The 25,541-nt window shown below is 40.7% G+C and overlaps 1 protein-coding gene across 4 annotated transcripts in view; it reads left to right on the forward strand.

Moving 5' to 3' along the window:
* LOC147034994 (slit homolog 2 protein-like) overlaps positions 1-25,541 on the forward strand; it is a 473,672-nt gene that overhangs the window by 388,707 nt on the left and 59,424 nt on the right. For 3 of the 4 annotated variants that reach the window (XM_085892213.1, XM_085892231.1, XM_085892209.1), the window contains exons 22-28: positions 11,655-11,723; positions 12,724-12,795; positions 13,168-13,239; positions 13,365-13,436; positions 13,857-14,020; positions 14,882-15,009; positions 23,053-23,150. In XM_085892213.1, coding sequence (XP_085748339.1) covers positions 11,655-11,723; positions 12,724-12,795; positions 13,168-13,239; positions 13,365-13,436; positions 13,857-14,020; positions 14,882-15,009; positions 23,053-23,150 — 675 coding nt within the window. The remainder of the gene's footprint in view (positions 1-11,654; positions 11,724-12,723; positions 12,796-13,167; positions 13,240-13,364; positions 13,437-13,856; positions 14,021-14,881; positions 15,010-23,052; positions 23,151-25,541) is intronic. The other variant, XM_085892220.1, reaches the window with a different exon arrangement.

Genomic DNA, 25,541 nt, shown 5'->3' on the forward strand with positions numbered 1-25,541 from the left:
GTGTCTGTTACTTAAAAAATGGAACATTTTTCAAGTATATTAGTCAGTCGATTTTGTTATTCTGTCGGTCTATCTGTCTGTCTCTTTGTTTATCGCATACAGGTCACAATTCCAAACCAATCTTCAAGAAACTTCACCACATGGTAGTTTATCGTAAGCAAGAAGCCTTTTTAGGTCAAAAGGTCAAAAGGTCAACATCGGTCAAATTTCTAAAGTCCTCAATTTTCATCCGATTGACGAGAAATTTGAAAATAATTTTCATATCAGCTTACTGAATTCAACCGCCAATTATTTTTGAGGTCAACCTCAGCCAGAATGTCAACATCGGCCAAAGGTCAACAACTTCGGTGAGATTTCTAAAATTCTCAATTTTCATCCGATTAACTTGAAATTTGATGAGAATTTATACTTCAGGTCAATTAATTCAATAAGCTAATTATTTTTGAGGTCAAGATGGACCAAAAGGTCAACATAGTCCCAAGGTTAACAACTTAGGTGAGATTTGTAAAAGCCTCAATTTTCATCCGATTGACTTGGAATTTGAAGAGGATTTATATTTCAGATGACTGAATTCAAACAGCCAATTATTTTTGAGGTCAGCATCGACCAAGAAGTCAACATCGGCCAAAGGTCAACCAACAACTAAGCTGAAATTTCTAAAATACTCAATTTTCTTCGTCAACCAACAACTAAGCTGAAATTTCTAAAATACTCAATTTTCTTCGTCAACCAACAACTAAGCTGAAATTTCTAAAATACTCAATTTTCATTGCATTGACGTGAAATTTGAAGAGGATATGCACATCAAGTCACTGAATTCAACCACACATTATTTTTGAATTTAATATTGGCCAAAGATTGGACCATGAACGATGTACACCGTAACACATACACAGATGAGCAGGCAACATGGTGGATTATCCGCAATGCTTATTTCACTGCTGATTGAACTCTGCAATGTCTCCATGGTTGTTCCACATTAAACAGCAGCTCTCTTGTAGATAAAGTCATTATTTGAACAAATTCATTTTATTTCATCAACTGCTGCGTATGCCAGCTTTAAAGTTAAAGGGATCCTATATGGTATGCAGCCACAGCCTGGCCAGCCATTCCTTATCGACCATTAAACTGGATTGCTTATTTGAGTGTTGAAGCCACTTTCTGAGCGCTCTATTGTCGACAGCGGCACCATGCCACATCATTCTGAGCGAATCGTTCACTCACTGCGGACGCTTTTGCTGCGGACGTCATTCAGAGAGAGTGGTTCGTGCTCCATTGTCCTGAGCGAGTGGTGCGTGCTCCATCATCTTGAGCAATTGGTGCATGCTCGGTCATCTTGCTCCCTTCCATCTTGTTACCCACCCCTTCTTGCTCCCTCTCCCTCCAACATATATATATATATATATATATAGAGGTGTATATATGTAAAATAGAGGTGTATATATGTATATATAGAGGTGTATATATATTTATGTAGAGGTGTATATATATGTATATATAGATGTATATATGTATAGAAGTATATATATATATATATATATATATATATATATATATATATATATATATATATATATATATATATATATATATATATATATATATATATATATATTGTTGCGGCCTCGGGTACCGAGACACCAGCTTGTCACTCGGGGATTAATCCCCGGTTGTCCTCGGTAGAGCCAGACCTGGGGCCACTGCTCGCAATTAACATTGCGGTACGGGGGGTTGTTTTAGAACCACGAACGCCACCCAGTCAACTACGAGTTCCAGTGTTCACCGTCTAATTATTCCGTTTAACTTGAGGTCACGTGGTTGCCTGAGCGGGGAGCACACCCTCGGCAAATCACCAATATTATCTCGATTAGATTTTAATAAGGGCGGCAGAGCGTTTTAACCGCTGGTGCGTGCCAACAATTTTTGGTCAAATCTGTGGGAAAGGCCCAGTTACACCTTGACGTTTTAGCCAGCTAATGCCGATTTTTGGATAATTTGTGTAAAACGCTGGTACACGTCGAATACATTATGGGTAAGTTTTGATAACATTGAGAGCACGCTGAAAAACATTGCCATACGTTGTTGTACGCTGGCTTTAAACGTTGTACTTTGCGGTTGTCCTCAAATTTTCCATGCTTGAAATTTTAAGACTTATGCCAGCGTATGACTCACACGTTCCGCATAATGCTGGCCATAAGTTGTACGCACATTACGCGATCGTTGACACACGTCGACACACGTTACTTGTAAGTTACTCATAAGTCGAAACATGTCGAGGTAATGTTTAGCGTACCCGAAACTTATTTCTAACCTATGAGTAACGTGTTGTAGGCACGTTACGCAATCGTTGACACACGTTACTTGTAAGGTACTCATAAGTCGAAACACGTCAAGGTAATGGTTAGCGTCAGTGTTCCAGACTCCCTGGTTTTTTTTTTTTGTTTGTTTGTTTTTTCTTTCTTCGGTATGACGGTGATGTTGACACTTCGATTTCTAGTACGGTTGTAATATAATATAATTAATAGGCTGCTGCTCAACGATTTAAATCATAACCGCACTCGAAATCAAAGTGTCAACATCACCGTCATACCGAAGAAAGAAAAAAAAATAATAAAAAAAAAAAACAGGGAGTCTGGAACACTGACGCTAACCATTACCTTGACGTGTTTCGACTTATGAGTACCTTACAAGTAACTTTTGTCGACGTGTGCCAACGTTTGCATATCGTGCGTACTGTGTACAACTTATTCCCATCGCATGCGGAACGTGTGAGGCATACAGCAAGTACGTCGTAAAATGTTTAACACGTTTAAAATTACAAGACGTACTCCACTTAATACGACGTATGACAGCGTACTTTAGTGTTCTATTCACGTATACCAAACTTACCCATACCGTATTCGACGTGCGCCAGCGTCTTAGACGCATTTTTCAGACGTCGGCATACGCTGACAAGATCGCCAAGGTGTGACTGTGATGTTGACACTTCCATTTCTGCGGCGGTTATGATTTGAATCGTTGTGCGTCAGCCTTTTAATAGGCTACGTCTCGTGATCGTCGGCGATACGTGCAGCGCGCTATACATAAGTTAGACTATCGTTGGGCATAGGTTGTGAAGGCCGACAACAGGCTAAGCATTCGTTGGTATAAGTTATCTATAAGACAAACAAAACGTTCTCTGTCCGTTACTAATATGTTATGCATACGACCAACTCATTATGAATACGTCCGAATCTTTAAGAAAAACATCAAAACTTCAACGTAAAGGCCCGGTCACACCTTGACATTTTAGCCAACGTATGCCGATTTTTGATTTTTTTTTCTAAAACGCTGGCACACGTTGAATACGTTATGGGTAAGTTTTGATAACATTGAGAGCACGCTGAAAAACACTGCCATACGTCGTTGTACGTTGGCTTTAAACGTTGTACTTTTCGGTTGTCCTCAAATTTTTTCATGCTTGAAATTTCACGATGTATGCCGGCGTATGACTCACACGTTCCGCTACACTCGCCACAAGTTGTATGCACGGTCTGCGATCGTTGACAGACGTCAACACATGCTACTTGTAAGTTAATCATAAGTTGAGACACGCCGAGGTAATGTTTAGCGTACCCGAAACTTATTTCTAACCTATGATTAACATGTTGTTGGCACGTTACACGATCGTTGCCACACGTCGACAGACGTTACTTTTAATTTACTCATAGGCTGAAAGACGTCGGTATAATGGATCGTCCTTGCGTCAGCGTCCACGGCCACGGCCAGGACACTTATTTGCAGCATTCTTCAAACTTTTCTTCGGCATGACGAGGATGTTCACACTTCGATGTCTAGCTTGGCTATGATTCCAATTGTCCATCAGCAGCGTCTATTTAAAATAGTCGAGTTTGAGCGTTTTAACACGTTCAGAAGAAACGCTTCAAATTTCCAAAACCCAGCGTCAAAAAACAAAGGCGAGTGACAGCAATTTAAATCGTTCATTGTAAACAATGAAAATAGTTGAGTGGTACCGTTTAAAAAGTCGTTGAGTGTAAAAAAAATCCAATTGTTGAGCGCAAGCGTCTACTTTCAATAGTGGAGATGCAGCCATTTAAATCGTTGAGTGGCAGCCTATGAATAGCAAACCCCACGTCACCGGCAAAGATAAACTGCCGCACGATATGGATAAGTTAGGCTATCGTTGGGCATAGTTTGTGAACGCCGGCTTCACGATAATTATTCGTTGGTATATCGTATCTATAAGTAATCAAAGCGCTCTATGCACATTATTAGTTCATTGTGCATTTGTCCAACCCGTTATGAATAGACCTAAATCGTAAAAACAAGCTATAGCTCATTGTTGAAAAAGCCCCATAAAAAATTAGATGCGAAGAACTTCGAACAATGGTGAAAAGATGTCTCCTACCCGTGGACACGCGGACGCAAGAACGATCCATCATAACCCACACCCTCCCCCTCACACTCACCTACTACTGCCAACATGAACAAACTAATACTAATACTGATACTGATACTGTTACTGCTGACATGGACATCGACTCAAAAAGGACTCGAAAACACTGTTGGGTTCCCCTTTTATGAGCAGCATTTTTATATACCAATTCCCAAAACCTCAGGGAACACCTCTTTATATGGCAGTTGTAACCTAGAAACGCGTTCATTTATTTTTTTTGTCGACCGGAAGACGTCATTGGAATACGTCTACATACGTCGATGTGTGTTGGGACTACGTAAAGTATTGGTTCAAAGCACGTCAAACATAAGTTAGAAATAAGTTTCGCGTAAAAAAGACATTACCGCGACGTGTTTCAACTTATGAGTAGCTTATAAGTAGCCTTTGTGGACGTGTGTAAGCGTCCACATATCGTGTGTAAAACTTATCCCCATCGCATGCGGAACGTGTGTCATATGCCGAGTACGTCGTAAAATTTTGAACATGTTTAAAATTTCTTGACGTACTCTACTTACTACGACGTATGATAGCGTACTTTAGCGTTCTACTCACGTATACCAAACTTACTCATACCGTATTTGACGTGCCCCAACGTTTTAAACACATTTTTCTTAGGTCGGCATACGCTGGCAAGATCGCCAAGGTGTGACCGCGATGTTGACACTTCCATTTCTACGGCAGTTATGATTCGAATCGTTGTGCGTCAGCTTTTTAATAGGCTACGTCACGACATCGTCGGCGATGCGTGCAACGAGCTATGCCTAAGTTAGACCATCGTTGGGCATCGGTTGTGTAGGCCGACAACAGGTTCAGCATTCGTTGGTATAAGTTATCTATAACACAACGAAACGTTCTGTGTCCATTACCAATGCGTTATACATAAGACCAAGTCGTTATGAATACGTCCGAATCTTTAAAAAAAAACATCAAAAGTTCAACGTAAGCCAGCGTTTTACATACATTTTAATACGTTGCCATCGCTGGCTAAAACGTCAAGGTGTGACCGGGCCTTAAGCCAGTGTTTTACATAAATTTTGATACGTTGCCATTGCTGGCTAAAACGTCAAGGTGTGACTGAACCTTAATTACCTCCCAGTCCATCTCGGTTCGGACAATGCTCGACCAATGGAAGGAAAGGAAAAACACGGACTGGTTGGAAATCGACAAATAATTTATTAATAATAAAATAAATAAATAGAAATAACTTTTTATTTGCTGAGGTGAATAAAGAATGAATTTCAAAGCAAAATCAATCAAAATGACAGGAAAGAGACAAAGAGCAGATGCTTATCGGGGGTTGACTTACTTCCAGCTAAACACAGACAAGGGTACCTAACAGATCATTTGGGGGGAGGGGAGGGGGAGAATTGTCTCGCTCACCAGAAAGTCGTCCATGGAGCGAAAACGTCCTGAAATGCGTGCATACGTGTCACGTCCTTCGCCAGCACCCAGCTTTGCCGTGCACCCTCTCGCGGGGCAGCCTTGAATGCCAGTCGAAGTCTGGAGGGCACCGAGATCGTCCGTCAAGGGTTTAGGCCCTGGTGTTGTTGGTGACCTACCCGATCCTCACTTGTTGGCGGCGCTGCTCACACCCACACGCGCACCACACACTCGCTTGCCCAAGCACTGGGAAGGATTAATTGTTTTGTCTGTGCTGGTCAGACACCCGCTTCTTGCTCGCTTCTCTCGCCTTTCGCTTTTTCTTTTTCCTCTTTCGCTTTTTATCCTCATGCTTTTTTTCCTCATGCCTTTCTCTCCTCATGCTTTTCTCTCCTCACGCTTTTCTCTCCTCACGCTTTTCCCTCCTCACGCTTTTCTCTTCTCACACTTTTCTCTCCTCATGCATTTCTCTCTTCACATTTTTCTCTCTTCACGCTTTTCTCTCCTCACGTTTTTCTCTCTAGAACATACCTCACGCTCATTTTTATATCTCCGGCCGTCTCCGCCGGTCAGTTCTCCTCAAAGCTCACCCCGCCCCACTGGCGCACGGTTACCATGAAGACCCGTGCGCTCTCAAAAAAGGCGGGCGTCAGAGCTCACGAAAGGATGTTGCTGAGGAAAAATAAGGGCGGGCTTCAGAGCTCGTGAAAGAAATGTGTGTGAACGTGTCTGTTGTAAAGAATAAAGCTTCCCATAAGAGAGGGGATCTATCCATTACCCTTCTCAACACATCACATTTAAGATCCCATTAGACGTGGGGATGGGGCTAATCTGAACATGCATTTAAGGAAATAACTGTCTGAGGACCTGGATGTGTGGATGCATTCATCAGACCGGATTCTAAAATCCGTAACAATATATACGTATGTATATATACAATTAATTCATGAACACATTTGTTTTGTTGATAAATTGTTTTTTTAACAGTCTAACTTTGGGATACCAGTTATTTCAAAGAGCATAGTATGGAAATATTGGTGACATTCACACTGACATATATATATATATATATATATATATATATATATATATATATATATATATATATATATATATATATATATATATATATATATATATATATATATATATATATATATATATATACATATTTCAAACTAAGACCCAAAGATAGCTTCATCGTGCTAAAATATTTGAGTTTTGGATAAATATTTTTGTGTTTTAAATATGGTTATATTTATGGTTATGGTTTGGGTTTAGGTAGGGTTATAATTAGTGTTAGGGTCAGCGCAAGATTTTCCAATTTGTGCAAGATGTTCAAAAAGTTCACTTCGCATTTGTTCAGTTTTGGTGAATGAAAGAAGACATGAGTTTACTTTACATAATTAAAACACTTTTAAAGTTGCTTATTAACCCGAACCTTACTATATTTTAGATTAAGTAAAATTGGTAAACAGTTATAGCAGTTATTGCCCTTCTTTTGTTGGTGCTCGATATATTATGTGTAAAGTGCACTTAATATATCATACACATTGGTCAATAAGCATGTCATCAATGTAGATGTGTTATTCAGAAAAGGATGCATGAGGTTTATTTTGCCAAATTTAATCCGAATTGTACGTTTACTCGAGTAAATTAATAATACATCATTATCTTTTTGGACTTTGTGTTTCTGGGCAGGTGATAGATGTTAAAGAAAAAAGACTGCATCATGGCGGCAATACATTTAAGTATGTGACGCTGGAGTTTTGTGATCCTGTGCCGATACATAATTCTGATTTTCCTTTGTTTTATACAAAATCTTGGCTCATTGGAAAATGAGACAGCAGAGGATAAAAGGGCAATCTACTGACAGTGGGGAGAAAGTTGAATGCAAAGCAGGTGAATAGACGTGCAGAAAAATAGGATCAGATAGAGTAGGGGAGAAAACACAGTAGCGAGCAAAAGGGTTGGATTAGGAAGGGTTAATGGTGTCATAAAAAATGTGGGTAATGGCGGTAATAAAAAGGGTTAATGGGTTAAGAATGGGTTAATTGGAGTAATAAAAATTGTGGAGGGTGACATGAAATTGCGGCGCACCACATGCTTGAAGCCCTCGAGTGAAGAGTGGGAAAGAATAGCCTCAAAAAGGCTGTTCTATCCCACTCTTCCCTCATCATAGTTATCTAGCCTTTTTTTCTCATTGTAAAATATCCAGGCATACATGTGCATGTACAGGGGAAACGGTGCCCACATCTTCCTTTTCTTGCCATTCTGAAAGGCCATTGATGAAGCATGTGGTGAGAAAAGGGCCATTTACTTTTTTTTCAATGGTTTTGATCACACAGTCATTTCTTCTGTGATAGAATATCTATATGGTAATAGGCTTGTGACATCTGTCCATCTGTCACGTAAAATATCACGAGACATACAATATCACTCGAAGAATGGATCTCCCAACATTGTGAATTAGACGTTGTTTCATCGTTATTTAATAACCTTTGTCACCAAAGTTGGACAGAGGTTATATTTTCACCCTTGTTAGTCTGTCTGTTTGTTTCTTTGTCTCTGACCAGGATATCTCAAAAGGTTATGGATGGATTTGGAAGAAACTTGCTGGACAGGTTGTGTGTGTCACAAGGAAAAATTGATTCGATTTTGGTGAAGATCCGGATCTGGATACATCAATTTTTTAATTTATAAATTGATTCTTCACCATTGAGAGAAAGGGCCAAAAATTGATATACAGAATGATATTTCAAACAGTTATGGACGGATCTGGACAAAACTTGGTGGATGAGTTGTCAGTGACAGGAGCATACTGATTTCATTTTGATTAAGGTACGGATGCAGATATGGCCTATCAGTGAGCTACATAATGTGAACTCTTCAGCCTGGTGGAGGTTTGCATTCTGCCAAATGTTGTTCTAGTTTTAACGTTGTATTTATGCATCACGAAGAAGATCATTATTTTAGGACCATTTATTATTAACACAGCTTCCACCTCCACCCCTAACATGATTAATAGTAAATGTCATTATTGTAAACTTACCCTGTACATTCACAAACCCCAGATGTGTCCTTCCCATCAAAACTCAGAAGCACCTAATCCAGATACACAGTCCATTCATTTGTGGCGATCCTTTGGGGAATTGTGCAGCACACGCCTGTCCACTTGGGCCTTGCTCAAGCCGACATGGTTGGGAGTTTGCAGTATGGGCAGCTGCCCATTCAGTGAGTTGCGAAAGTTCTCTAAGTCTTTCATTAGTCAGAAGCAAAGCCCTTTCTCTCAGGTACTTTTCCAAGTATTTTAGGCTTCTTTTAGGGCTTTGTGAGCCATTTTAGGCAGCAATCCTTTTCTCGAATATAATATATACAACACAGTACTTTATGATGCCCTGAACACCACCATTTCCTGGGGTTGCACACGCACACCGAGAATTCTGGGGCGGATTACATATTTCAAAAGTCCCGTATTGACATTGGCAATTCCACACAATTTCTGTGGGACATACACTACATGGCCAAAAGTATGTGGACACCCCTTCTAATTAGTGGATTCGGCTATTTCAGCCACACTCATTGCTGTCAGGTGTATAAAATGAAGCACACTGCCATGCAGTCTCCATAAACATACATTGTCAGTAGAATGGGCCATACTGAAGAGCTCGGTGACTTTCAACGTGGCACCGTCCATCATCGGATGCCACCTTTACAACAAGTCAGTTCATCAAATTTCTGCCATGCTATTGCTGCCTTGGTCAACTGTAAGTGCTGTTATTGTGAAGTGGAAACGTCTCGGAGCAACAACAGCTCAGCCACGAAGTGGTAGACCTCACAAGCTCATGCAACGGGACTGTCGATTGCTGAAGCACATAGCGTGAAAAAATCGTCTATCGTTGGTTGCAACACTCACTACTGACTTCCAAACTGACTCTGGAAGCAATGTCAGCACAAACACTGTTCAGCGAGAGCTTCATGAAATGGGTTTCAATGGCCGAGCAGCCGCGCACAAGCCTAAGATCACCATGCGCGATACCAATTGCGTCGGCTGGATTGGTGTAAAGCTCACCACCATTGGACTCTGAAGCAGTGGAAACGCGTTCTCTTGAGTGATGAATTACACTTCACCATATGGCAGTAAGACGGACAAATCTGGGTTTGGTGGATGCCAGGAGAATGCTACCTGCCCGAATGCATAGTGCCAACTGTAAAGTTAGGTGGAGGAGAATAATTGTCTGGGGCTGATTTTCATGGTTCGGCTCGGCCTCTTAGGTCCAATGACGGGAAATCTTAATGCTACAGCATACAATGACATTCTAGATGATTCTGTGCTTCCAACTTTGTGGCAACAGTTTGGGGAAGGCCCTTTCCTGTTTCAGCATGACAATGCCCCCATGCACAAAGTGAGGCCAATACAGAAATGGTTTGCAAGACCTTTGGGATGAATTGGAATGCCGACTGTGAGCCAGACCTAATCGCCCAACATCAGTGCCGGACCTCACTAACGCCCTTGTGGCTAAATGGAAGTAAATCCTGCTGCAATGTTCCAACATCCAGTGGAAAGCCTTCCCAGAACAGTGGAGGCTGTTATAGCAGCAAACGAGTGACCAACTCCATATTAATGTCCATGATTTTGGAATGAGATGTTAGTCGAGCAGGTGTCCACATACTTTTGGCCATGTAGTGTGTCATGACTGTGAATTGGAGGTTGTTTTGACTGTGAATTCACACCCGGCATACATTGGCATAACTTTGATGGAGACAAGTCATGTCTGGGGGGTGGCATGGGACTGCCGGCGACTGAGAGACAGTGCGGCATGCAAACACAGAATGCACGGTATTTCCACAAGTACCTGCTCATATAGAGATATTCAACATGATAACCCAGAGTATCCCTTTAACTGAATGAAGGACGATATTTTGCAAACCAGTGGAAGCTTAATCTAAAAATACAGACAACCCTCACAAGCTTTGCTTTGACATTGACTTTGTGGAGTTTATTCTGTCTTTCATGGCAGCAATTGCATCATATTCCTGCAAAGGTGCATTTGAATGGAGCTTAAAATGAGGTGTCCTTGCTTTTCTCAGCGCAGAACACCCTTGCTCATGCACAATTAGTGCTTCAACTTGTGTGCAGAGGGAAATTTATGTTTTACAATGACGTGAAAAATGTTTTTTATTAAAGTGCAAAGCATGTGCTAAGCTTTGAGAATTGTGTTCCCTTGTGTTGATGTTTTTGAAGTTTTGCCTATTGAAAACTGACAATCAAAATTACCGTTAAGTAAACCCCGTTGCCAAATAAACAGTTTTCTGCTAATGCAGTTAGAATTAATTCTTGATGTGCCTTCACATTGCCAATCACAAGCTTCCTGTAATAAATGCTGGTTTTGGAAGAGTTCCAGAGAAACTACCACAAACTCGACTCAATTCATTCACACATTTGTGAAAATGTGCCCTGCATTGCTTTCCAAAAAAAAATTAAAAAATCGATTTAACGGAGCGGAATATTTTATAAATACTCTCATAAATGGAAGCAATTGAGAGCAAGACATGAGGGTTATAAACTACACTTTATTTATCCACAATGATGAAATATAAAGCTGAACGAATTGATGGGAAAACAGGCCCGTCAATCATCGTGGCAGAGAAATTGATTCAGGAAAAAGTTTCGAGAATAGAAACCCTTGAACATACAATTTTAAAATAAGCAGTGGACCAGCATTCTTTGCCTTTGGAGAGCCCCCGAGAAACTGGACTTGAGAGGCGAGGTTTGATATAAGTATGGCAAACTCATCAACAACATCCTATTGCGCAGGTACCTTGATGGAAACCAGCTGCCCATGGTACCCAAGGACCTTGTGAACTCCAAGAACCTGAAGCTGATGTGAGTGAGCCTTCAGCGTTTGCTCGCGCGCGTCGAGTGGTCAGCGTTTTCACAGAACATTGGACATCCACATTGCGTAGGCGCTTTCACCTCTCACCGGGAATGGCAGACCTCAAGTCGACTTTATTGAATAAAACGTACAGCATTTATAATTTCCTCTGGATTGCCATATTCTACACAATCGTGCTTTTATGAGCATTGGCTTGGTTGTGTCCAAATTTGTCTGGAACAATTTCTGCAGTTTGTGCTGGTAGATTTTCTGTTATTTCATTTGTTGAGTGCAGTAAATGTATTTTCATTGATATTAATATTATTATTAGGGTTTATGACCTTTGTGTCTACTTCCAGCATCAAGGTGTAAATTATATCCCTTTAATTATCCATATTCAAAACATTCAAATTATCTTTACAGAAATGTTTATTTCACTCGAGTTGTGCTGTTATACTCGGGAAAGAAATTTGGATTTCATGTTCATAAATATAGTCTTTGATGTGTGAAATTATAATTATCAGCCTATCATGTTTTTCTGGATTTAGAAACTTGGCAATCTTCTTGAAGGATCATGTATTTCGTTCATTAAATATGCATTTATAATTCGACGTTGAATCTATTGTGCAAATAGATTTTGCAAATATAGCAGGTTTTGTCAGCAAATATTATACCGTTGAGGGTTGTTATGACAAAGTCTTTCAGATTAATTTTGATAAAATGAAAAGCAAGTTTTGCTATTATTTTTGGGAAATTAATCTCCAACACTTTGTCTTTATGACAGTCTAATTATGTGTAGTACTCGTGAGCAGGAGCAAGTTAAACTGAACACTACAGTATGGATCTTTACATCTCATCCTATTGATAGCACATACATGGCAACTCAGTGCAACACCAAATGGTCCAGTTTTTCCCATGCTGTCAGTCATGAAAGAGATGCTTCAGGTTTTCCTTGTGGAGAAAGGAAATTGACAATATCTTGTAAATGTTTTCATCCCGTGTTCTTTCTAGTGACCTCAGCAACAACAGAATCAGCACCATCTCCAACTTCTCCTTCGCAAACATGTCGCAGCTCTCAACACTGTAAGTGCAGCACTGCAGCCTATAGATTGCTATTCACCAGCTCCAGGGCAGCCCGGAGCAGGGCAGAATTAATTCCCAATGCAGGGGAAAAGTCCACCCAGTTCCAGGTGTAAATTGTGACGGTAATCACAGGTGACACTTTATTAAACAAAACCACCGCATGAAATGGAATAATCATGCCTCGGCTATACAAACAGTGACAGGATGGCGAAGACTTTCCTACAGCTGTGCACCGCCCTTTCCCGCCATCTGTTTCTCTTTGTTGCATATCTGTTGCTTTCCTCCGGGTATGTCTCGGCATCCACCCCCGGCGGTGATGCTGCTCGTGACTGCACAGTGCCAAAATAGTTTTCTCGCTTGTTGCCTTTGCAGGATCCTCAGCTTCAACCGGCTCCAATGCCTACCGGTTGAGGCTTTCAGTGGTCTCAAGTCTCTGCGTGTGCTGTAAGTAGTAATTATGACCAGCGCCTCATGCCGGAATAATTGCAAGAGAATCACTTTTTCGCCCCTGTTTTGGAGCCAATAATATATGAGAAGTGGCATTAATTAGAGCAATTCTTCTCGTCCAGCTCGTTACATGGCAATGACATCTCCATGGTGCCAAGCGGTGCTTTCAGTGACTTGACGTCACTCTCTCACTTGTGAGTAACACAAACAAAATGCATAGCTCTAACATCTTCATACTTTGATGGCTTTTCTCTTCTACTTGTGTTTGCTAATCTTGGAGAGCTTGGCTACTGTAGTCATTAAGTTAATTCCTTTGTATGGCACCACCTCCTTGAGCTTGTTATCAATCTAATGATGGCCCAAACAATCTCATTTGAAAGGCAAAACCCCCCAGTTAGAAAGAAACATTTCTGCTTGCTCGAAAACTTGGTATTCTTCCAAGAGATATTGACTCCTCAGTGTTAATACATAACCATCAATTGTTGTGAATTGCATTATTTTATAGGTGAGATATTGTAATATGTCAACAGCTAACAATGATGGCAAACTATAAATTTTGGATGGAATGAAAGAGCAATTGAAGAGAAATGTGAGTATGTGCAACTTGCCGCCAGGGCTCTGGGAGCCAACCCTTTGCATTGTGACTGTAATCTGCACTGGCTTTCCGAGTGGGTGAAACACGGCTACAAAGAGCCTGGCATTGCTCAATGTACGAGCCCCGCTGGCATGGAGGACAAACTGCTGCTCACTACGCCCAGTCGGCTATTTGACTGCCTTGGTAGGCCCCACACGTGCTGACACCTCAATACAAACAGGTCAAAAGACCAAAGCATGTTTTTGGAGAAATGTTAACAAAATACAAGCATTAATTATATTGCAAAATATATCAGAAGTATGGCAAACAAAATACAATCACATACGGTTCCTCAATTTCTGATTGAAGTATGATAACCACCGTGGGAAGCAAGAAAAAGCTCGCATTTCAGGCATTAACCCATCATCAGAGCAAAAGGGAGTCGAAGCTATTTGTGATGATGAAGGGTTAATGCCCAGAGCATCAGTTTCTCCTTTATTCCCACGGCGGTTAGCATTCCTCAATCAAGGTGTTGTTGATTTCATTAATTGTTCTACCTGTCCACCAATGCAGATTGATACTATCATTTGCAAACAACACTAGTTCTTCGTTCTGCATTTTCCTAACCCATCTCACAGTTATTTTTGGTCAATTATATTATATACCATTATTATTGTTTCAAATTTATTTTTTCATTCATCAAAGTTATATTTTGATCGAAGATATGCCAACGCATTACCCAAGGGGATGTTTTCATCCAATTTTTTTCATTTCTTCTTTGTTTTTCCACCATAATGGTGTCATGTATAACAGCACAACCATACTGACATTCATCATAAATTGATTTGAAATATTCACATCAAGAGCATGGAAAGTTCTTTTTGTCCACTGCATAGCAAATTGTTCTTGCAAGAGGTGTACACATGACAGGTTCTGGAGAGCTTCATGATTGAAGTATGAATATTTGAGTTCATGTATTTATTTTACTGTTATATCTTGGACAAGAAGTTAAAAGCAAAAACAATTTGTAGCATAAGAGGATACTTTATGCATGTTCTTTCCCAGGTGATTCGATTGACCTGAATGTTCTCGCCAAGTGTCAACCCTGCTTATCAAACCCTTGCAAGCATAAGGGTGTGTGTAACCCTGATCCTGTGGAGTTCTATCATTGTACCTGCCCTTATGGTTACAAGGTATGGCTGGTTTGCATTTATTATCCAAAACAAAAATGATGAACTCAGTTGAAGAAATTAACTTGGTTAGCATTGTTTTGTTCTTCTCATATGTGTCTTGCAAAAGTCGAACTGGATTTGAATTTGAAAAGGATTTTATTGTAGATCAAGTCAAAAGCATGAAAAATTCAATAAATAAGTTGGTGATATGAACTTTTTTGTAACTTTGTGAAAATAAATAATCGATTTCTTAAAAACAAAGTTTGTTTGAAATGTTGCTTTTGAAAGAATTGTTTTTCCGTTTAAAAATGATCTGTGACCAATATAGACATGGTGGGGTGATGATAAGGGTCACAATAATGACCAAATATGGAACCTTTCTGTAATCAATCGTCATTGTCCTGATATGATGGTGCAGAGGTAGCATACTTAACTTTGGGCTGTCTAGTCTGGGTTTGAGAGGGGTTCGGTCTTGTTCCTATCGCGTACATACAAATAGATATATAGCGTAAGGAGGGAGTGTCACTTTCAATCACAGTTGTCACTATTCAAGTAAATATGTCTTTCCCTCCTCCTCCAGGGAGGGGAGACGTATTGCTTTTCCCATTTCTCTCTTTCTTCGTTATTTATTTCTTCCCAACAAAATACAATCACACACGATTCTTTCATTGCTGAGCCACTCCTCTTCAAATTTTACATGAGGATATCTTGGTCAATACACAAAAAAATCGATATTTTTTTCAATTCAGGTTCCTGTTCCGATATTATGGGTTCAAAGTTGAAAGTAAAAATTCCAGTTTTTGCATTGCTTTTTCCTTATATTTGAGTCTAAGAGATTCAATTTAGCACAAGGGTGCAATTATAAACAACCCTTTTAGTGATTTGTAGAAAAGGTTTGGATTTGAGTCATTTTTGGGGATTACGCGATTGTCAAAGGTCTAAATTGATCACAAAATTCATGTTTTTAGCATTCCACACCTCCATATTTTAACCAGTCCAGACTTGTATTGGCAAAATGATGCCATACCATGGCATTTACAGATTGTAGTACACAGACATTCATTTGGTGCTTTTCTTTATAAATGGTCAATGATGAAATGTGGAATCAAATTATGGTTTCTGGCCTTATCAAGTGTTTATATTTAAACCAATCCACACAAGACTTGGCAAAAAATAACCTTGCCACAACCCCTACCGACTAAACGATATAGACATATAGACATTATGACAAATTAATTGTTTTGGCCAACCGAGTCTTTCTATTTGAACAAATACCGACAAGACCAGGCACAAAAATACCTTGTCCAAACCCCTTCAGACAAGATTATGTAAGCATTGGTTTATGTAAGGTTGGTGTCCTTTTCAGCTTTTCCAGTGGTCAAAGTGGATAGAATAAGGGGTGAGGAGAGAAGTATTGCGTTCGCTTGCGAATGTCTGCGATTCTAGTTTATTTTTCTTTTCTTTTCCCCTTAGTTTAACAGCTGCAGATACACGTTGCTATTTGTGAGCCGTGCACTGATACAGAACGTACTCTGCACAGTTTTGAAATGCAGCAGCCACTCCAATAAATCCTCATCTTGTACACATTTTCAGAAGAAAAAAATAACGTTTATAAAAGCAAAACAAATTTTAAAACAAAAGGATTAAAAAAATTTAAATTGAATTAACTTGTTCCTTTGTTAGTCAAAGTGATTTTTCTTGCAAACAAATGTAGACATTATGATGAAAGTCATTGCACTCGTTTGACATTGATGTTGCGGTATCAGTCACACATCTATGAAGAGCGAAGAGGTTTCCCTGGGAGATGTGTTGTGCTTATTCTCAAAATGGTTGTTTCCTTCGAAATTGAACCATTGCGAGCTCCCTCCTTTCAAGTCCCTCCAAGGCTTCATGTTTGCCAAATACATAGAGCTTCAATAAAATGCAAGAATGAGGCATATAGTGTTATTATATTGTACTGATTTGTGCTAAGTTGTAAATTTTCATCATGGATGGGCTACATACCGCATGCAGTGAGAATTGCCTTTATTATCTGCCTTGGTGATGCTTACGCCATGTATCTTGGGGGAAGGCATTTTTTTGAAGAAGAAGAAGAAGAAGAAGAAGAAGAATAAGAAGAGGAAGGTAGAAGGAGGGGAACCACCATTATGTATGCAATATATAGATTAAGCTCTGAAAACTTTACAAAATTAAAATTTAAGATAAATATTTTATTGTTCTGCTAAAATCGCTATGTGCAGCTTGACTTATCAAGGCAGATTCTTGACAAGATGATTGGTGCTCTTTTATAACTTGTGATTGAACTTGGAACTTTGAACATCCCATTACAATATTGTCACGGGTCTGGATGGTGAGGTTAATCCCCCCGACCCAATTGTGGTGGATGGGCTGTGAACACCGACCAGGCCCGTATCGCTGAGTGGTTTTCCTTCGAAGGCGAACACATGATCCTCAGAGATTATGTCGCACGCGGGTGCGGCAGGGCAGCACTGGCAGAACGACGGATGCACAGCACAGGGGTTTATACTCGATCCCCACAACAAATACACAAAGACAGCAGCTTAAAATAAATGCGGGGATTTAATAACAATAGACAAATATTTACAAGGGTAATAGTCAAAATGTAATAATACGACATGAAGTAAATTAAGCCTAAGTCGAGGCACCTCTGCACACAGACTCAAATACAGACAAGAGGAAAATAAAAGAAAAGCAAATCCTCCCTTTATTCTGGCACTTAACTTTGTCCAGAGATGGTCATTACTGAACTTTGGGATTGAGGCGCTTCGTGCCACGTGGAAAGATGTGCCCCAAAATGGTGCCGAGCCGTTCTTTGGGCGGGAAACGTATGTGAGGCAATTCATGAAGCGGTATTCAAAGCCAGGGCTCGCCAACCGCCGTGCGGCTTCCTCGTCAATCGCGCTTGCTGACACTGTTCTCTGCAGAATGGCGCTGCTCCCTTCAGTGGCATATATACGAGGCTTCGAGGTCGGTCTCTCACGACCAGCTCAGCGTCAATGGCCAGCATCTTGCCCCACCACGTGAGCCAATTCGCCTCAGCATGAATACGAGAATTGCACCTTCTTCTTCATGCATTGAAGGAAAGCCAGCCGTAATGCCCTGTTCTTACAGGCCATCTCCTAGCTCCGTTCTCTCTCAAACGCATGCATCCCTTACACCAAACTGAACCAACTCAACCAAAAAACCCTTCGCTTTTCACGTCACATCCCTCGTGTGTTTGCTTCTGATCTCCCATCGACATCACGACTATCAATCATCCACGTCCGGGCGTGGCTTGCTGGCATGAAACCCGGGATGGTGGGGCCTCTTGCCTGTTTGATCGTGCAGCTCAATTGTAATGGTTGTTGTTATTACAAAAACGTAACTAGTTCATAGCTGGCTTCTACAGTAAATGCAAAAACGTAGGAATAGGTCACAGGAGCAATCACATACTGGGGGACCACACCACCCCCCCCCGTATGGTGACGAGTAACACTTAAGCTCACAGTTTCCCTACTTAGTTTCCATAGAGATGGCTCCTACACATCCAAGGACCAAGCAACTCAATTCAATCTTAACTTTCCTATTAAATTCCTCCATCTACCACCACAACCGTAACAATATATTCCCTCTTCAAACTGCATGTCTTTTGAGAGTATTCAGTTTAATTGTAATGTTCTTAATCAGAAGCTAATTTGAAAATCAGTTGGGAATTCAGCACTAACAACGGTTGCAGCAACAAATGCATCAGGTTGTAATATTGTAAACAGAGTACACATGTCATCCTACTATTAATTTGCAATTGGTCACTGGTTTTGACACAAATACAAATTTTTATTATGGATCCTATAGGCATCAAAAGCTATATCTTCTTCTTCTTTCGGCTGCTCCCGTTAGGGGTCCCCACAGCGGATCATCCGTTATGATCCGCATACTGATTTGCATAGGTTTTACGCCGGATGCCCTTCCTGACGCAACCCTGGTCGCCTCTTACGACACAGGGATAAGGATTGGGTTTCGCCATGATTCCGGGCTGCCATACACCCTCTCATAGCACGGCCCAGTGCAGAGCTCCCGTTCTCAAGCGATCCTCCAACCCAAGCCTCCGAGTAGCCGGATTACAGGCACACGCCACTACGCCCAGTAGGCATCAAAAGCTATATAAATATATCAAACAGTTTCAAATGGAACACCTCACCGCCATTAGAGCTAAATTGCATCAGATGCAGCAATAAATGCGAATTGTTGCTCCCAGCTTGCCGGCTTGATGACAGAAGATGCCATTTGCCTTTTTAGGTGCCTCCATCGCTACAATGCTTAAAATCAGGTGCGGGTACTTGCAAGTTGTTAGTTAAATTAATTTACCTTGTTCTCAAGTGTGGCAGCTGAACAGAACATATTTGATTCTTTAACTGAGAAAAAAATTCCCAGTAAGGCCTGATTTATTTTATAACTTGGTTTACAGATCCGCCGACGGTATATTTGCCGAAATGAAATATAAATATAGAACACATTTTTAGCCTTTTATATTTATAAATTTTCCGCCGAAGGTGAAAAAGTTTCACAACACGAAATGTAAACGTCGGCATTTATTTTCAAAATATAATTTGGCACATGCGCCAAAATGCCGAGTCACCTTTAACCAAACTGCGCAGTAGTCTTCAGTCATGGCATCTGACCAGTGGCCAGCGTGGTTCAGATTGACTGTGGTTTCTGGGGCGAAAGTGATTGTTAAGAAGTATGTGAGTGGTATAAATTTTAGTGACTGCATTGGTGATTTAATCACGCAACAGCTTGACGACGAATATTCTGGCCGAACGATTGCATCAATTCAGTGCAGCAGCAGGGATGATTCGCAGGCGACTCTCGATTGTACACCGCTGTTCATATTGAAAGATTTTGGTGCCAAGTACGTCAAAGTTTCCCTGCGAGATGCTGATATTCAGCCTTCAACAGACCAGAAATCAGCCTTTGATGTGCTCATGGGGATGGGGAGACGGTACGATCAGATGCCCGCTGAAAAGTAAGAGCTGGTTGTGGCTCTGATTGACCGTTTTGAGCGTGTTGACTCCGAGTGGACACCTTTTTAAAATCATATCCAGCACGATGCACTAGTGTGCACGCACACATCTACGACTTGGACAGTAATTTTATCAGCATTGTTTCCATTTGTTTGATGATCCAACAAGTTTCTATAAGAAAAACATGCCAAACTGTATTGTAAAAACAAGTTTTAATCCTTCTTTATTGTTTTTCACATCAGATGATACAGTGAACATGGGCATCCTGCATTTGAATGGTCTTCCATCTTCAATGTTTTCTTAGATCCTCCTAGTCCGGGATTTATATTTATTTCCCCCCCCCATCTTCCCTTGTCTTTTCCATGGAACATCCGAAAACAAATCATAAAAACATATTATTTCTAAAAAATGAAATTATATTTATATTTATATTTCGACCTACCGACCCTACATTTTAGCTGAAGAACTGTGTAAACCAAGTTATAAAATAACTAAGGCCGAAATGAGTGGCATCAATGAGTGTGCCTTCCATTGGATGTTATGTTAAGCTGGAGACCTGCCTACTAACATTGATTGCTGGTGGACGTCAAATATCCAATGGTATCTTTTGACGAAGAGTAGATGAGTTATTTATTGCCAGCACAGTGAAACAATTACAACTTCATGCTCTGACTTGCTCTACAAAGTTCAATACCTGAATTGGGGCTATGGCACCCACCACCATTCATGGACCTATTTTGAATTGTGGAGCCTAAACCTGCCTTGGATGAGTAACAACAATAAAACACCAACAATTAAAACAAGCTCAAATGAGCTAAGATCCTCGTACTCTTAATGAGGTCATAAAAACGAATATGACATCATTGTGATGTATCAGGTTTGCGATAAATTATCTGTGCTAATGCCCGGCTTGATTCCCGCAAACAAAATTTAAACAGCTTGCCTAGTTTCGGAGATAATGGTATCGGCAATTTCCATTAGCGGCGATATTATGACGTCAACTTTTTTTCTGGGAAGAATTTCCAAAATCGGAGATGGTTACTGCCTGCGCGTGGGCTTTCTGCATATGCATGGAAAGTTTCACGAAGATCCGATGAAAACTCTGGGTTGTGAAACAAAAAATGTCAAAAAATAGGAATGATGTCATAAAAATTGATATGACATCATAGTGATGTATCATATGTGCGGTAATTCATCTCTGCTAATGCCCTGTTCGATTCCCACAAACAAAATTCAAAAAGCTTGCCGAGTTTCAGAGATAATTTTTTTAGGCGATTTCCATTAGCGGAGATATTTTGACGTCATCACTTTTTTTATATGAGGAATTTTGAAAATCGGAGATGGTTACTGTCTGCGCAGGGTATTTTTACATATATATATGCCAAGTTTCAGGAAGTTTCGATGAAAACTGTAGGCTGTGAAACAAAAAAGTCCACAAGAAGAAGATTAAGAACAACAACGTGAGTAAGACTTAGAGATCCTCCACGAGGATCTAAAAATAACCCTTGGCCTTGCTGAAAGTTAAACCAAATATATTAATCAGTTATCATTCCCTTGTCAACATCAATAATCTTGGTATTTAATATTAGTGTTGACAAAATTCATGCTGTGCACATTTTAGAAACCATCCTCTAACTCGACCTACATAAACATACTACGTCGTCGACAGTAACTTTCTTTTTGTTGGTGTAAAAGCCCGCTGATGTAAACTGAAAGCCATGAGTTGGCTGCTCCACCTTGCAATGAGATATTTGTCAGCAACACAACTGTGAACCAACCATCCATCCATTGGGACCATACTCTGTGCAGACCGTTGGTGCTGCCTAAGCAGTCTCCTTGGTTATTGGACACAATCCTGGATGGGCCGCCACTCCGACACAGGATTGGGCTTGAAAATATTGATCTTAAAGTTTGAAGAGTTTGCAATATTTATGAAATTCAGCTTCAGGCATTATCTCTTGACACACTCGTAAAATGTGCCCAAGACACTGCAGTCCTTTGAAATCCTCTAAAATTCAGCTAAATCACACAATGTATGGCTGGGAAATGACTGAAGACTACACGACACATTACAAGTTATACAGGGTGTTAAACCTTATAGTGCAGCTTTATCAGATTGTTTTACTCCCACAAAATATGGGCATCGTGCCTCATCTTGATGTCATTGCATAGGGGTCTGGGGTGTAGGAGTTAACAGATTGGTGCAGGGATTAGCTGAACCCTGGAAGTGGAAAATCATATCTGATTTGTTGCAACTAATTTATTTAAGATCGGACCTTTTGAGGAGGGATGTAAAAGATCAGAAGTTGGTAATAATGAATGGAGGTCAGGGAAATCTGTCCAAGTCGTGTCAGAAGATTTTACATTAGGCTTTATATCTGGAAGCCTGGTGTTGGCTTAATGGTTAATGCGGCCGGCATAGGGTCCTGAGTTTGAGCCCCTGTCGTGCGGCTATACATAACACCTGGTGGGTTGACTCAGCCTGTTCATCCTTCCAAAGTCGGCAAAATGGGTACCAGGTTACTGGGAAGAATGAGCCATTGGAGCATCCTGTGTCAGAGTGCCAACCTTTCCAGGATTGTGCTCCATAGCCAAGGAAAGACTGCCTTGGCAGCCTAATGCGTCTGAAGACACGAAGGAGTGGTTCTTCTTCTTCTTCTTCTTTTCGTTATACCTGACCGAAGTTATTTTAGCGTTGCTGCCAAAAGCTCCCCTTGGGTATTTACACCATTGGTTTAACATTTCCAGATGATGCTGAATGGAATAAAATATGTGATTCTTGGTGTTTTTGGAATCATTTTGGAGAGTCAATTTGCTCACGTGCTTCTCAGCACAAACTCGAGACTCATTTCCTTACGAAACAACAAGAAAGCATTTCGACCACCCCCTCGTGAACCGCCCCTCCCCCCCCCACCCCCACCCCAATGAACACAAGTCAATGGGAAAGTTGACAGACTGGAGAATGATGACATTATATATGGCTTTGGATGAATGTTGAGGGAGATGTTGATGTGGGTACTTCATGATTTCCTGTCATTCACAGGGGCAAGATTGTGAGACGCCCATTCACGCGTGCGTAAACAACCCCTGCCAACATGGGGCAACCTGTAACCTTCAGGATGACCAACATGAACAGTATCGGTGAGGGTGTGCGGGATTCGGAATAAACACTTGTTTCGCAAATGCAGTCGCACACAGAATGTCTATTTTAAAATTACAAACACAGTATTGCGTTGTTTGTTGAGGAGGGCAGAGGCACATAAAATCATTTTCAAATTCATCAAATTATTCAATCGCTAAATTAGTGAGCATTTTGTTTGTAAGTGTTAAAATGGTATTGTAGAATTAATTATCACACTTAAGTTGAAGCATCATGGGAAGGTTTTTTTTTTTGACCTGGGAAAAAGCCGGTTTTTTCTCATCCTCGTACACCTACCTGTGCAAAGCCTGATGTTGGCTTCGAGGTCGGGGTGGCTGGCTTGGGATCTTATGGACCTGAGTTCGAGCCCCATTGGCTGATGAATTATCACCGGGTGGGGTTGACACAGCCTGTCATCCTTCTAACCCAGGCAAAAATGCTGCAGTTACAACTGCAGTAAATGAGAGTAGTACTCCCATATACTATAGTTGTTAACAGGCTCGAATACAGTAGTCTGCTGAGAATTACTACAGGAAAGGAATGCTTTTTTTGCCCTGGAAGGTCGGCGAATGAGTATCAGTGTACTGGTATAGGGACACAGCATCAGTGGCACAGTCGCTTCCCAACAAGGTGATAGCTACCCGGCAGCCAAGCTGCCCATACACAAAAAGATGCACCTGTGCACATTACTTGAGAGGTGAAAGAAAAAGCAAACCTAATTTTCCTCAAATAGTTTTGTCATGCATAATTATGATCCTCTATAATATATAATAATGACCGTTTTTTTACAGCCATTTTTCCCTGCTGTGCAGGGGTTAGGCTTTTTCTTGAGGCAATGTTTTTTTATGGCTGGATGCCCTTCCTGACGCCAACCCTGGTCGCCTCTTATGACACACAGGGATATGGTTTACCTATTCTAACCGGGGCATACACCGGGACCAGTACACTGGTACTCACTTCGCCGACCTCAGAAGGATGACAGGCTGAGTCAACCCCCTGGTGTTAATTCAGCAGCCAATGGGGCTTGAACTCAGGATCCTGGGATCCCAAGCCACCACCCTAACCACTAAGCCAACACCAGGCTTTGATAATTATGATCCTCTGAGGGTGAAATTTGTTACAAGAGGTTAAGCTAGCAGTTTAACAGCATAAGATAAATAAATTTCAGTGATTGTGCATTCAAATAATAGCAAAGTTGGAGGTTTTCTTCTTTTGGGGTGGGGCAAAAAGGGGGGGGGGTTCAAAAAGACAAAACTAATGTTTCACAATTCATCAGATTAGGAAAAAATAACTTTAAAAATCTCTTGATCTCAAGTTATCAGGTTTTCCTGTCTGTGATTACCCAATGGTCAAAGCCTGAAGACTGTATTAAAGGGCAGCTTTGTTGTACTTATCGCACACCCAGTTGTTTTCCTGCTTCAGTGAACAAGTTTGAATGTCGTTCATAAAAGCCTCAGAAACACGACTCATTTGATAATTCTTTTTCTGAGAATTTAGGAGGCTAATGTCCTCTCTTATTGTATAATCACGTGGTCTGTAATAAGTTCAATTACAAGTTTGAAATCATCATTCTACACAAGCACCAAGTTGAAAATGACTCGTCTGCAATAAGTTCAACTTGTTTACTTGACATCAAATTATTTTGATGTTGACGGTCGAATTTTTACTTACAGTATATTTTAGCATTCAACTTCCGTTGTCTGGATTTATTTTTTATCCATTCTCTGAAATCTTTGCTCAAGCCAACTCGTATCACTGCCTTCTTTCTCATGGGAACAGCGTGGGTTGCATTTTTCACCCCTCAAGTGTTTATCCCACCACGTGTCATTCACTGCATGTATTTCAGGAGAGTTGTATCACCGCTGGTCGGTGAGCTCGAAGCTGAAATGTTACATTTTGGTAAAAAATAAAAATAAAAAAAACATCTTGAGGGACCAACCTTTGTCATGTTTTTGATTGGCAGAAGTCTGTCGATATCAGAAAAAAATAGGATCACTGGACCTGGAGTTTATCTGGGCCCTGACCTGATGCTGTAACCCAAATTTGGTAGCATTCTGACTGGTGGGTCTGGAGAGGAAGGTTTTTGAAGGAATTTGTAGGACCACCATTTTGACACACTTCCAGTCACGTGATGAACATGGCTACCGCTATTTTAAAATTAGCACCCTATCCTAATGTCATCCAAATTTGGAAGCATTCTGACTGGTGGATCAAGAGAAGAAGATTTTGGAAAGAATTTGTGGGACCACTATTTTGACACACTTCTGGTCAGTGTGATGAACATGGCTTTCACACTTTAAAATCAGGACCCCATCCTAATGTAACCCAAATTTGTTAGCATTCTGACTGGTGGGTCTGAGGAAGACTTTTGAAGGAATTTATGTGATTTTTCC

This window comes from Eptatretus burgeri, chromosome 1 (assembly GCF_056783735.1).
Source record: "Eptatretus burgeri isolate ZD-2024b chromosome 1, Ebu_testis_v1, whole genome shotgun sequence".
Classification (NCBI taxonomy): Eukaryota; Metazoa; Chordata; class Myxini; order Myxiniformes; family Myxinidae; genus Eptatretus; species Eptatretus burgeri.